The 14,047-nt window shown below is 41.5% G+C and overlaps 1 protein-coding gene across 8 annotated transcripts in view; it reads left to right on the top strand.

The window, feature by feature from the left end:
• The window catches only part of g2e3 (G2/M-phase specific E3 ubiquitin protein ligase), a 289,629-nt gene that overhangs the window by 220,472 nt on the left and 55,110 nt on the right, over positions 1-14,047 (top strand). For all 8 annotated transcript variants that reach the window (XM_080202897.1, XM_080202898.1, XM_080202896.1 and 5 more), the window contains one exon: positions 7,194-7,510. In XM_080202897.1, coding sequence (XP_080059023.1) covers positions 7,194-7,510 — 317 coding nt within the window. The remainder of the gene's footprint in view (positions 1-7,193; positions 7,511-14,047) is intronic.

The following is a 14,047-nucleotide window of genomic DNA, read 5'->3' as shown; positions in this document are numbered from 1 at the left end:
TTGTCAGTAATCCAATTAAGTTTCCTTTGATTTTTTTTGCTAGTTCAATTCTAGATTTTAAGATTCATCAGCTGTGTGGGTATCCTCAGCTTTGGTGACTTGCTCACTAAGGTTTCAACAATGTCCAGTGTCTCCATCTAGGGCCATACTTTACATCAATTAGAGCATATGTTTCTCCTACTACAATTACTTCAGATGGCCCTATCTAGTGCCTTTTTACCTGTCATCAGCTGCACTACTACCTTATTTCCAGTTGCAGGTAGATTAGGACTGTCCTCCTCTGTCAATTTCATCCAGTTTTTGTATTGTTGCTGTGTAATTACCTGCTTCTTGAGGGAATGTAAATAAATCACCAAGTCCCTCATGCACCTGAATGTTGCTCCTCTTTCTATTTCTAACTGTCACCCCTCCTGTGATGACATCTTCTGGGAGACACATTGCCCTTCCTGCCATTATTTCAAATGGACTCAGTTGTGTTCCCCAAGATGGGGTGGCTTTCTGTTGGAGCCATATTGAATTTCTATTTTATCCCAAACATTCTACACGCTTCCTTTAAAACCTTCCCTGTAAAATGAGTCCCTTGATCTGAATCTAACTGGAGTGGCATTCCCCTTTGTGGTGTTGTCTCATTTGCTAATATTAGAGCCACTGTTTTAGCTGTGGCATCCTTGTAGGGGAATGCTTCTCCCCATCTAGTGAACTTATCAATGATTACCAGACAATAGCATTTTCCTCTTACCCTTGGTAGGGGTCCTGTAAAATCCATTTATAAATTCACCCATGGTCCTTTTAGGCCTTGGTTGATTTCCCATCTTCACTTTACAATGGTGCTCCAGTTCTACTTGAGCACACTGAATACATCTTTGACAGAATTTGGCTATCATTTTTCCCATCCCCTTCCACCACCAACAATTTCCAATTAATTTGATCATTGTGTCTCTTCTGGTATGGGCTACCCCATTGTATATTTTCATTAAAGTTTGCTGTACTGCCTCTGGAGCTATTATTTTCCACTGTCCATACTCCATCTCACCCCTTTTGACCTTCTAATCTTTTCCACTGCTGTTTCTCTTCTGGACCCTATGCTTGCACTTGCCTTACATCTATTCCTTTGGTTTGTATGGCTGCCATTTCTGCTGTTTGTTTTTCTGTCAGATTCTGTTCTAGTAGTTTCTTAGCTGCCTTATCTGCTACATTATTCCCCTCTTGGGCCTTTGTGGAAGTTCTTTTGTGGGCCTGTATTTTAATAATTGTTGCTTCTGCAAGGAAGTGTGCTGTCTGAATCAAATCTTTAATTAGGTTTTCATGTTGTATGTGTCTCCCATTTGAGGTAACAAATCCCTGTCTTTTCCATGCACTCATATAACCATGGACTACGTGTCTACTATCTGCGTAGATGTTAACTCTTTTCCCTATACTCCATGTCAGAGCTTTAGTTAAGGCTGTGCTATTTATGCTGATTTACTTCCTGAAATCCTGCAATTACTGATCCTTCATCATTTACCACTGTCCGTGCTGTATGGGGTGTGCCATTAACGTATTTTCTAGCCGTAGCCACAAAGAGATTGATTACTCCTTCACCTGCAAGTGGCACTTCTGATATGACTTACTTGCTTCTTCATTGACTTCTGTCAGATGCTCATGTTTAGTTCCTGGGACTATTAATCTTCTTGATTCCCCCTCACATCCCTACTGATCTCCTCTCCTGGTTTTGCTTCCCATTTGTCTCCCATTTTGAATACCTGCCATCAGATACTCCCTTCAATCTCCCTGCCTCCAGAGATTGCACTATGCTATGAGGCCTATGGAGAATTATTTTTCATATCAGAGTTAGAGGTTCAGACGCACTTAGTGCCCATGAGCACAAGCTAAAGCACTCATACATTGATGCATACCTCTAGCTACTGAATCCAGCAGTGCTGAATAATATCCTACTGGTCTCAATTTATTTCCGTGTCTTTGTGTCACTGCTGCTTGCATTCCATAATTTTCCTGACAGAAAATGTGAAATGGTTTGTTGAGATCAGGCAAACCCAAAGCTGGGGCTTTGACCATGGTCAGTTTTAAATCAGTAAATGCCTGGTTTTCCTTCTCTTCCATTTTTTCTCTGCTAGCTCTTGCTCCCTTGACAGAATCTTGCAATGGTTTTGTAAACACTGCATAATCTTCTATGGAATTCCTGCAGTAATTAAACAGTCCCAATACTTGTCTCATTCCTTTTACAGGTACAGGCCTTGGCATATTTAACATAGCCTTTTCCTGTCATAAGGATTTCTTTTTTCCTTTGTGAGACAATGGGTCTAATTTTACCATTTTCGTTCGAAGTGCGGAATCTGGGCGTAACGCAGATCCAGCTTAGAAATCTGCTTTCAGGCGCCCCCATACGCTGTCAGCCATCTCCAGTCCCATTTGCACTGTGGATGGGGCTTAGCGCAGCCGAAACGATTGGAGCTCTGAACTGCGCATGCGCGATTGGAAAAAAAATTGAAAAGGCGTGCCCGTGTCAGGTTGCTCCCAAGCCGCAGAAAGTGGAGAAAGAGGCCCAGGAGCGAAAAGTGGGAGTGATGGTGCACACACACATCGCTGTTCCCCTTATCCGCCACCCTCCACTACCCACACACATCACTGCCCTCCTTATCGACCTCCCCCACTACCCACACACACACCACTGTCTCCCTTATCTACCACCCTCCACTACCCGCACATGTCACTATCACCCTTATCCAACCCCCCAGTACTCAGACACATCACTGTTCCCCATATCCCACACCCCCACTACCTACACACATTACTATCCCCCTTATCCACCACCCCCACTACCCAGACTGATCGTCACATCTGCCCCCCTCCCCACCAATTGCCTGCAGAGTGGCAGTGGCTGCCCCCCTCCCCAACCAGAAATCTGTCTGCCCACCACCCACCAGTGAGCAATCAGCCCCCCACCCCCCTCACCAACAACGATCTAGCTTCATTCCCCCCTGTCCCAGAGAATGATCTGGCCTCACACCCACCCACCTCCAGAGGAACATCTGACCTGTCTCTCTCTCCCTCCCCACCAACAAAGATCTGGACTCACTCCACCCCTGCCACCACCCCCACCCCCCACAAACCAGGGAATGATGTGACCCGCCTCCCGCCTCTGCCCCCCACCACTGATCAGAGTCAGAGAACTGTTGGAAACACTGAACGCACTCTTCAGCAGCTGGAACACCCAATTCAGATTTATATTTAGCAGGTCCATTAGGGCACGGTTGGCAAACGCAGTCGTAAAGGGAGAAATGCTGATAGAGTTGGGCGGGCAGTTTATTAATTCAATTTAAATATATGTAAATACATTTAAATTGTTGTTGCGCCCATTTTGGGTGCAAAACGAATCGCCGTCACTCCTGGGTTTCGGTAAAGTGGCAATTTGCGGGGATGCGGGTGCAGATCGCAATAATGGCCTCTCACCCGACTTTACCACGTTTTTGCGCCGCAATGGTAAAATAGGGCCCGATGTGTCCCAAATATTTCACTTGTTTCTGTCCCAACTGAGCCTTGCTGGAGTTCAGCTTGAGACCTGCTTCTTATATTTCCTGGATCACTCTGTGTAGTGCTAAATAATGTGTTTTAGAACTGTTTGAAACAATTAAACTGTCATCTACATATTGTAAAATGATACCTTCTGTATATTCTGTTGGTTCCATTATCTGTGCCTTATGTTTGTGGAAAATGGCTGGCTGTTATGAAATCCTTGTGGTAGGCGAGTCCGTGTATAAGGTTGATTTCCCACTGTGAAAACGAATTTGAATTGATGTTTCCTTGCTATAAGGATGGACCAGAATCCATTAGCAACATCTAATACTGTAAAGATCACCTGGTTTGTGTCTGTTGTATTCAGAATGTTAGTTGGATTTGCTACAATAGGGTGTTCCTGAGTTGCATATCTATTCAGAGATGTGTAATCATGTCTAGTCTATAGTTTCCATCTATCTTCCTTACTGGCTGCACAGGTGAATTTGTTGGGGATATATAGAAGCTACAAGCAGGAGTAGGCCATCGACTCTTCGAGCCTGCTCTACCATTCATCTTGACTATGGCTGATCATCGAATTCAATATCCTCATCCCCACCTTCCTCCCATATCGCTGAATCCCTTTAGCCCCTATATCTAATTTCTTATTGAAATCAGACAATGTTCTGGCCTCAGTTACATTCTGTGGCGGTGAATTCCACACACTCACCACCGTCTGGATGAAGAACTTTCTCTTCACCTTAGTTCTAAAAGGTTTACTCCTTATCCTCAAAATATGACCCCTAGTTCTGGACTCCCCCACCATTGGGAAAAATTTTTCTGAATCTACCCTGTCTAACCCTGTTAGAATTCTATAAGCTTCTATGAGATCCCCTTCACTCTTCTAAACTCCAGTCAAAATAATCCTAATCAATTTAGTCTCTCCTCGTAAGACAGATCTGCCATCCTAGAAATTAGCTTGGTAAACCTTCGCTGTACTCCCTCTATTGCAAGACATCCCTCCTCGGATAAGGACACCAAAACTGCCCACAATACTCCAGGTGTGGCCTCACCACTGCCCTATACAATTGCAGCAAAACATCCCTTTCCTTATACCCAAATCCTCTCGCTATGAAGGCCAATACCCCATTTGCCTTTTTTACTGCTTACTTTCAGTGATTGATGCATGAGGACCCCAAGCATTGAGTATCCACCTCTCTTAATTTACACCCATTCAAGTAATAATCTGTCCTCCTATTGTTGCTACCAAGGTGGATAACCTCACATTTATGCACATTACATGGCTTCTGCCATGCAGATGCTCACACACTCAGCCTATCCAAATCATGCTGAAGCACCTCTGCATTCTTCTCACAGCTCACCCTCCAACCCAACTTTGTATCATCTGCAAATTTGGAAATAATACATTGTTTTCTCTTCCAAATCATTAATATATAATATGAACAGTTAGGGTCTTAGAACAAATACCTGTGGAATCCCAGTAGCCACTGACTGCCAATCAGAAAAAGACTCATTTATGCCAACTCTTTGCTTCCTATCTGCTAACCAGCTTTCTATCCATCTCAAGACATTACCTACAATCCCATATGCTTTAACATTACATAGCAATCTGTTATGTGAGACCTTGTCGAAAGCCTTCTGAATGTCTAAATAAATCACATCCATTGGTTCTCCTTGCTCAAATCTATTAGTTACTTCTTCAAAAAGTTCCAAAAGGGAGGTAGAAAGAAAACGGAACCATAGACCAGTGAGCCTAACGTCGATACCGGGGAAGTTGCTAGAGTCTATTCTCAAGGATTCCATAACTTAGCATTTGGAAGGCAGTGGTATAATCAGGCAAAGTAGGCGTGGATTTACAAAAGGGAAATAATGCTTGACAAATATGTTGAAACATAGAAGATAGGAGCAGGAGGAGTCTATTTGGCCCTTCAGGCCTGCTCCACCTTTCATTATGATCAAGGCTGATGGTGCAATTCAATAGCCTTATCCTGCTTTGGGGAGTTGTTTAATGAGTGAAATCCTTTTCAATTAATGAATCTCATCGGCTGCTGCCAGGAAGCTCTCAAGGCCACGTATGCAGTTGATGGTGCCCTGTACTTGTGGGAAAACCTCAGGCACTTGGTTAGATACTGCCTCATAGGCTCTAGATGTTATCTGCCTCTTGCTTCCTCAAAGCAGTTGCCAATTATACTATTGTTTTCCTTTGATGGTTCCCTTTCTGTTTTTTGCTGATTCACCTCTGTAGTCCTAAAATGTATACCTTGCCTGGATGGTGCAATTGGCTACTCATAATGTTTCCCATTTGCAGAACATTGTATTCTTTGGTCTGTCTACACCTAATCTCGTTACTGGGACTCGTAGCATGTGAAATACATTTTGAAATACTGGTGATTTTTAACCTGCTGGCGCATTCATGACAGATGGAAGAGCCACAGAAGCCTGTGAATTTCTCCACTTACTACTCTCTATCTCTCCAACCTCATATTACGTGATGGTATACAGAGGCGAGATGCAATCACTTCAAATATATAGTGCCCATTATTACCTGCATTTACCCTAAATTTTGATCTGTTTGCATTAATGGTCTTGATATCTTCTCATGTGACCTGGTGTCAAATTTTGTTTGATAATGCACTTGTGCATTTCCTCAGGACACACCATAATAAATGGAAGCAGGGGTAGACCATATGGCCCCTTAAGCTTGCCTCTTAAGCATTAAGTGTTTGTGTTGATCTGCTTCAATTTCACTTCCCCACTGGATCCCAATATCAGTTGATTTCCTGAGAAACCTATCTATCTCAGCCTCGAACATATAGCATTAAATGTGCTATGTAAATGCAAGTTGTTGTTGTATCTTTTTCTTAGCCACATTCATTATTGTTCATCTGAGAACATAATCTCATCCCATGTTGAGTGAGGTCTAAGGTTAAACTAGAACACACTTATTTCTGTTCTTATGGTAGCAGGCGGGTGGCTCATAGAATATTTTATTAAATGTTTAAATTGGGTTCCCAGAGTGCAACTGGGAGCCTGATTTACCCTACAGATTTCCCAGGTCTTGACAAATGTGGCAGTTAAAGGGAGGAAATTCAGAATTCCAATTTCCACAAGATGAATGCCTTTTCAAACAGTTCTTATTGCCCAGGAAGAGCATGTTTGGCCAACCTCTGATTTCTCTTTCCTCCTGCAGTGGCCTCTTGTTTTCCCTTCATGGTCTGATTTCTAACTTCTTCCCTCCTGCGATAGCCTGTTCTCTCTGATGCCGCTAGCAAAGAGTCACAGCTATGCTGTCTTGTCCAGCAATCAGCCACCCTGTCAGGTTGTGGGAATTATAAGAAAAAAAATGAATTCTTGCCATTAAATTCAACAAAATTTCCCCATCCCTGTCTTGCAGGTTTTCCTTGCACCCTCCCAATAAATATTGCAGTTCGCATGTATGTTATTTTCATTTTTTGTTGCTTAAGAACTGATCTCGTGTTTGTTTTATCCAAATGACTGTTGTTACTTGTTATAATACCTTCCACTTGGGTTTTTCTATTATCTAAATTGTAAAATATTTCAACAATTTTATTGGAAAATTTCATGTTTTTTGTGAAATAAAATCTGTGACTTTTGCACAATTTTTGCAGTTATTAATATCAACTTCAAAATATTTCTGTTTTTAATTATTTCTTCCACAGTCAGGTATTCGTGTCACGATCACTCACAGACATTTTGAAAGACTTAAGGTCACAAATCAAATTGAATGACCTCTCAAGAATCAGTGTTGACAGAACAAATGTCTGGGAAGGAGCTCTAAGAGAGATGAGACGCAAAACATTCAGCCCTACCAGCACAATTTGCATTCAATTTTCAGATGATGCCGGAAAACCTCAAGTTGCTGTTGATCTGGGAAATCCGCGTCATGAATTTTTTTGTTTGCTCATGCATCATCTTGCAAATTCGGTTTTATTTGATGGTTCTGCTACCTCAAAGAACATGGCTGTAAATTCTCGAGGTTAGGCATTTTTAACATGTATATTAAACTTCAGAAATGCAGTTATTTTCAAGTTTTTTTATGTTACTTTGATGTTGTACAAGGAAAGACTGATGATGAATTGCTCAATAATGTTATAGTATGTTGACTTGATATTTGACATGGTTTTCAGCTGTGTGCTCTTTTGTAACTTGCGCATCGTCCTTACCATTAGAAATGTTCAGAAGATAGTAGTAGTGGTACTTAATGCGCCTTGCCTAATCACTTAATTCCTGGGTAAGTAAAAATAATTACATTCAGTGGTAGAGTCTGCTAAATATCTTCATAAGAAAGACTCAACAGATAACTTGAACTTTTATTAACCTCAAATGACCTATGGGGGTCAAACAGGGGGTTTGAGTTTAAGAGCCGTGCGGTTCTGCTGCAACTATACCGGATGTTGGTGAGACCACATTTGGAATATTGTGTTCAGTTCTGGTCACCTCAATATAAGTAGGATGTGGAATCATTGGAGAGAGTGTAGAGGAGATTTACCAGGATGCTACCTGGTTTGGAGGGTAGGTCTTATGAGGAAAGATTTGCTGTTTGGAGCAGAGGAGGTTGAGAGGCAACTTAATAGAGGTTTATAAGATGATGAGAGGGATTGATAGAGTGGACTTGCAGAGACTATTCCCAGGGTGGATGTAGCTGTTACGTAACGTTCATGGTGGGAGATATAGGAGGGATGTCCAAGGTAGGTTCTTTACTCAGAGCGTGGTTGGGGTGTGGAATAGACTGCCTGCTGTGATAGTGGAGTCGGACACTTTAGGAACTTTCAAGCGGTTATTAGATAGGCACATGGAGCACTCCAGAATGATAGGGAGGGGATAGCTTGATCTTGGGATTGGACATAGCTTGGCATAACATTGAGGGCCGAAGGGCCTGTACTGTGCTGTAATGTTCTGTGTTTCTATGTTTGTACTTGAAAATTAAAAGTCTGTTTAATTTCTACAAGTACTGCATTTATTCAGTTTGAACACTATGTTATGGGCAACTAATTAATGTAAACATTAATAAGTTGAAGTATAAATAGAGATGTAATTTTTTAAAAATGTTTTAACTGCCCCCCATTGCAGTCTCCATAGCCCTCCCTGTTGAGAGAACAGATTCATGTTTATTTAACCCCACCCACCTAACCTGCACATGTTTTTGGGCACTAAGGTGCAATTTTAGCATAGCAATCCATCTATTCTGCTCATTTTTGGACTGTGGGTGCAATTGGAGCATCCGGAGGAAACCCACACAGACACGAGGAGAACATGCAAATTCCACACAGTCACCTAAGGCTGGAAACAAACTCGGGTCCCTGGTGCTGTGAGGCAGCAGTGCTAACCTCTGCACCTGTGCTGCCCTTCTGTTTAATTTTTTTCACTGTGTAAGAAATTCTTAAGAGGCAAATATAAGAGGCCTTGATATTTGTGTTAAAGAGACAAAAGTCATTTGATAGATGTGTTTGTAAGAAACCCAAGAGGATTAAAATGAATTTACTGCTACTTATACATCTTAATATAATTTGTGTTAATACAAATTTTATTTCCAGTAACACATGAAAATAAATGTTTATTTGGTGGTAAAAAACTGCAAAAGACACTTGGTTTGAAAGAGCTCAGATTTTCATAGAATCTCTACAGTACAGAAAGAGGCCATTCGGCCCATCAAATCTGCACCGACCATAATCCCACCCTTATATCCCTACATATTTTACCCACTAATCCCTCTAGCGTACGCATCTCAGGACATTAAGAGGTAATTTTAGCATGGCTAATCAACCTAACCCGCACATCTTTGGGCTGTGGGACGAAATCGGATCACCCGGAGAAAGCCCACGCAAACACAATGAGAATGTGCAAACTCCACATAGACACTGACCCAAGCCAGGAATCAAACCCAGGTCCCTGGAGCTGTGAAGCAGCAGTGCTAACCACTGTGCCACCCAACCACTGTGCTACCCAAAAGAACCCCCCCCCCCCCCCCCCCAACCACTGTGCTACTTGATTGTTTTCTTGATGCTTAACCATAGCAAATGTTTAATGTTGTTCAATAAATGGTGTCTGATGTGTCTTTGACAGATGTCTTTGTAAGAAACCCAAAACGATTAAAATGAACTTACTGCCACTTATACATTTTAATATAATTTGTGTTAATACAAATTTTATTTCCAGTAACACATGAAAATAAATGTCTATTTGGTGGTAAAAAACTGCAAAAGACACTTGGTTTGAAAGAGCTCAGGTTTTCATAGAATCCCTGCAGTACAGAAAGAGCCATTCGGCCCATCAAGTCTGCACTGACCACAATCCCACCCAGGCCCTATCCCCATATCCCTACATATTTTACAAACTAATCCCTCTAACGTACGCATCTCAGGACACTAAGGGGCAATTTTAGCATAGCCGATCAACCTAACCCACACATCTTTGGACTGTGGGAGGGTGGTGGGTGAGTGGAATCGGCTGCCATCGCTGGTGGTGGAGGCAAATTCAATAGGGTCTTTTAAGAGACTTCTGGATGAGTACATGAGATTTAATAGGATTGAGAGTTATGGGTAAGCCTAGTAGGTAGGGATAAGATCAGCACAACTTGTGGGCCAAAGGGCCTGTTTGTGCTGTAGTTTTTCTATGATTCTAAACTGGAGCACCAGAGAAAACCCACGCAGACACGAGGAGAATGTGCAAACTCAGACAGACAGTGACCCAAACCGGGAATCAAACCCGGGCCCCTAAAGCTGTAAAACAGCAATGCTAACCACTGTGCTACCTTGCTGCCCAATCACTGTGCTATTTGATTGTATTCTTGATGCTTAACCATAGCAAATGTTTAATGTTATTCAATAAATGATGTCTGATTTCTCACAACGTGGCGTAACTCCCAAATGCATCTTTGTCCATTTGCCTTGCATTAAATCAGAACATTCCAGAGTGCTTTGCAATCAATTATGTACTATTGTAGAATAAGGGAAGTAGATAGGGAGTGAATGTTTCCCCTTTTGCTTCTCTTTACAGATTGTATATCCTTTATCCATAAATCAGAAAACTAAACACATCCAAAAACCGCACTTTGTTAACCTCACCGACTTTTAGCACAGGAAATCTAGTTGTTTTTCTGCACTGTTTACGTTGTAATTTTTATGGTCAAGATGTCAAAAAGAAACTAATTTCAGGTACCCTGTATTTATTATGCAGTGGTGCATTTGCACTTCTCTAACCATCTTATTTACTTCATTGTTACGATGGAGAGGTGATGTTTCCCTCTGCGCGATTTTGGAACCCGTCCCAAAGGGATATACCTCACCTCGTAATCTTAAATAAGTGTGTGTGAGGGAGTAGGAAGTTATTCGTTTAGGTAAATTAAAGCAGGATCAGACACTCTCTTTCAGGTCTTTATTTTAAAACTGGTGACAACCTTATTAAAAATAATTAACAAATGGAATAATCTCTCTGATACAATGCGGTCCGGATAATACAAGACTCATAGAGGTTTACAGCATGGAAACAAGCCCTTCGGCCCAACTTGTCCATGCCACACTTTTCTTTTTAAATCCCTAAACTAGTCTCAATACCCGCATTTGGCCCATATCCCTCTATACCCATCTTACCCATGTGACTATCTAAATGCTTTTTAAAAGACAAAATTGTACCCGCCTCTACTACGACCTCTGGCAGCTTGTTCCAGACATTCGTCACCCTCTGTGTGAAAAAATTGCCCCTCTGGACTCTTTTATATCTCTCCCCTCTCACCTTAAACCTATGCTCTCTAGTTGTAGACTCCCCTACCTTTTGGGAAAAGATATTGACTATCTAGCTAATCTATGCCCATCATTATTTTATAGACCTCTATAAGATCATCCCTAAGCCTCCAATGCTCCAGAGAAAAAAAATCCGAGAGTATCCCTAAGCCTCTTATAACTCAAACCATCAAGTCCCGTTAAGCATCCTAGTAAATCTTTTCTGCGCTCTTTCTAGTTTAATAATAACCTTTCTATAATAGGGTGATCAGAACTGTGCACAGTATTCCACATGTGGCCTTACAATGTCTTATACAACTCCAACAAGACATCCCAACTCCTGTATTAATGTTCTGACCAATGAAACCAAGCATGCTGAATGCCTTCTTCACCACTCTGTCCACGTGTGACTCAACTTTCAAAGAGCTATGAACATGTACCTATAGATCTCTTTGTTCTGTATCTCTCCCCAACGACCTACCATTAACTGAGTAAGTCCTGCTCTGTTTCAGTCTACCAAAATGCATCACCTCAGATTTATCTAAATTAAACTCCATCTGCCAGCCGTCAGCCCACTAGCCCTATTGATCAAGATCCCATTACAGTTCTAGATAACTTTCTTCATTGTCCATTATGCCACCAATCTTGGTGTAATCTGCAAACTTACTAACCATGTCTCCTATATTCTCATCCAAATCATTAATATAAATGACAAATAACAGTGGACCCAGCACTGATCCCTGAGGCACACAGCTGGTCACAGGCCTCCAGTTTGAAAAACAATCCTCTTCAACCACCCTCTGTCTTCTGTTATCAAGCCAATTTTGTATCCATTTCGCTACCTCACCCTGGATTTAACCTTATGAAACAACCTACCATACGGTACCTCATCAAAGGCCTTGCTAATCTACATGCAGACAACATCAACCGTACTGCCCTCATCCACCTTCTTGGTTACCCCTTCAAAAAACTCAAATCAAATTTATGAGACATGATTTTCCACTCGCAAAGCCATGCTGACTGTCCCTAATCAGTCCTTACGTCTCTAAATGTCTGTCGATCCTGTCTCTAAAAACCTTCCCAGCAACTTACCCACCACAGGTGTCAGGCTCATTGGCCTGTAGTTCCCAGGCTTTTCCCTGCAGCCCATTTTAAACAAAGGCACAACATTTGCCACCTTCCAATTTTCAAGCACCTCACCTGTGACTATCGATGATTCATATTTCTCTGCTAGGGGACTTGCAATTTCCTCCCTAGCCTCCCAGGATTCCTGGGATACACTTCATCCTGTCCTAGGTCATAGAGATTTACAGCATGGAAATAGGCTCTTCAGCCCAACTTGTCCATGCTGCCCTTTTTTTTCAAAAACCCCTAACCTAATCCCAGTTGCCCACATTTGGCCCATATCCCTCAATACCATCGTACCCATGTAACTGCTTTTTAAAAGACAAAATTGTTCCCACCTATACTATTACCTCTGGCAGCTTGTCCCAGACACTCATCACCCTCTGTGTGAAAAAATTGCCCCTCTGGACACTTTTGTATCTCTCCCTTATCACCTTAAATCTATGCCCTCTTGTCTTAGATTCCCCTTCCTTTGGGAAAAGATATTGACTGTCTAGCTGATCTGTGCCCCTTATTATTTATAGACCTCTGTAAGATCACTCCTCAGCCACCAATGCTCCAGAGAAAAAAGTGCCAGTCCATCCAGACTCTCGTTATAACTCAATCCATCAAGTCCCGGCAGCATCCTAGTAAATCTTTTCTGCATTCTTTCTAGTTTAATAATATCCTTTATATAATAGGGTGACCAGAATTGCACACAGTATTCCAAGAGTGGTCTTACCAAAGTCTTGTACAACTTCAACAAAACATTCCAACTCCTGGGGATTTATTTACCTTGATGTGCTTAAGACTTCCAGCATCACCTTCTCTGTAATATGTACACTCCTCAAGACATCACTTTTTATTTCCCCAAGTCCCCTAACATCCATGCTTTTCTCAATAGTAAATACTGATGAGAAATATTCATTTAGGATCTCACCCATCTCTGTGGATCCACATATAGATAAATAAAACAAGGGCTTATAAATTCCAGTCATTCTCAAAAGGATTTATATATACACACACAACCAGGCACTTGTTAGAAGGCTGAAGGTCTTTGCTGTTCAGGTCCGACACATATGTCCCGAGTTGATCTATTTTTCAACTGTAGATGGTAAGTTCTTATAAAGACATACATGAAACTGCAGGATTCTATATGAGATCCCGGCCTCTCTCCTGGCTAAAGAGGAAGCCAGATTAGTCTAACCATTATTTTCCCTTGTCCAGGTTTAAATACGGAGAACTACTTCACAGTATTCTTGCAATTTGAGTAGCTTGAGGCTGTCGACAACACTCAATTTGAATTCTATTGGTTCTGTGTTTCTGAGTGCTTGCTTTAAAATCATTGGTCCAATTCAAAAGCTTGTTTGGTATGCTGGAACTCTGGCTCTTTGTTCTTTGCTAAGCTTTTGACACAATGTTGCAAAATTGCCTTCTGCAGCCTGCTTTCTTCGATTTAAAAATCCAAGTACAGAAACACATACTTTTTAAAGAGACAAGGCTACATGATCTCTTCTTTTGGTTTCAGTGTTTCTTTTCAATATTTACATTTGTCAAACATCATGTTTTTAACCTTATATATGCAACTTCATAACACAACCATTGTCTAGGCTTCGGCTATTACATTGTAAGTTTATGTGCTGCATCTGAAATTTAAAATACAGTCAGATAAAGAATATTGGACCCGCATT

Source organism: Carcharhinus amblyrhynchos, chromosome 14 (assembly GCF_965287045.1).
Source record: "Carcharhinus amblyrhynchos chromosome 14, sCarAmb.v2.hapA, whole genome shotgun sequence".
In the NCBI taxonomy this organism is placed as follows: domain Eukaryota; kingdom Metazoa; phylum Chordata; class Chondrichthyes; order Carcharhiniformes; family Carcharhinidae; genus Carcharhinus; species Carcharhinus amblyrhynchos.
Note: the sequence above shows the minus strand (reverse complement) of the source record. Positions and strands in the feature narration are given on the sequence as shown.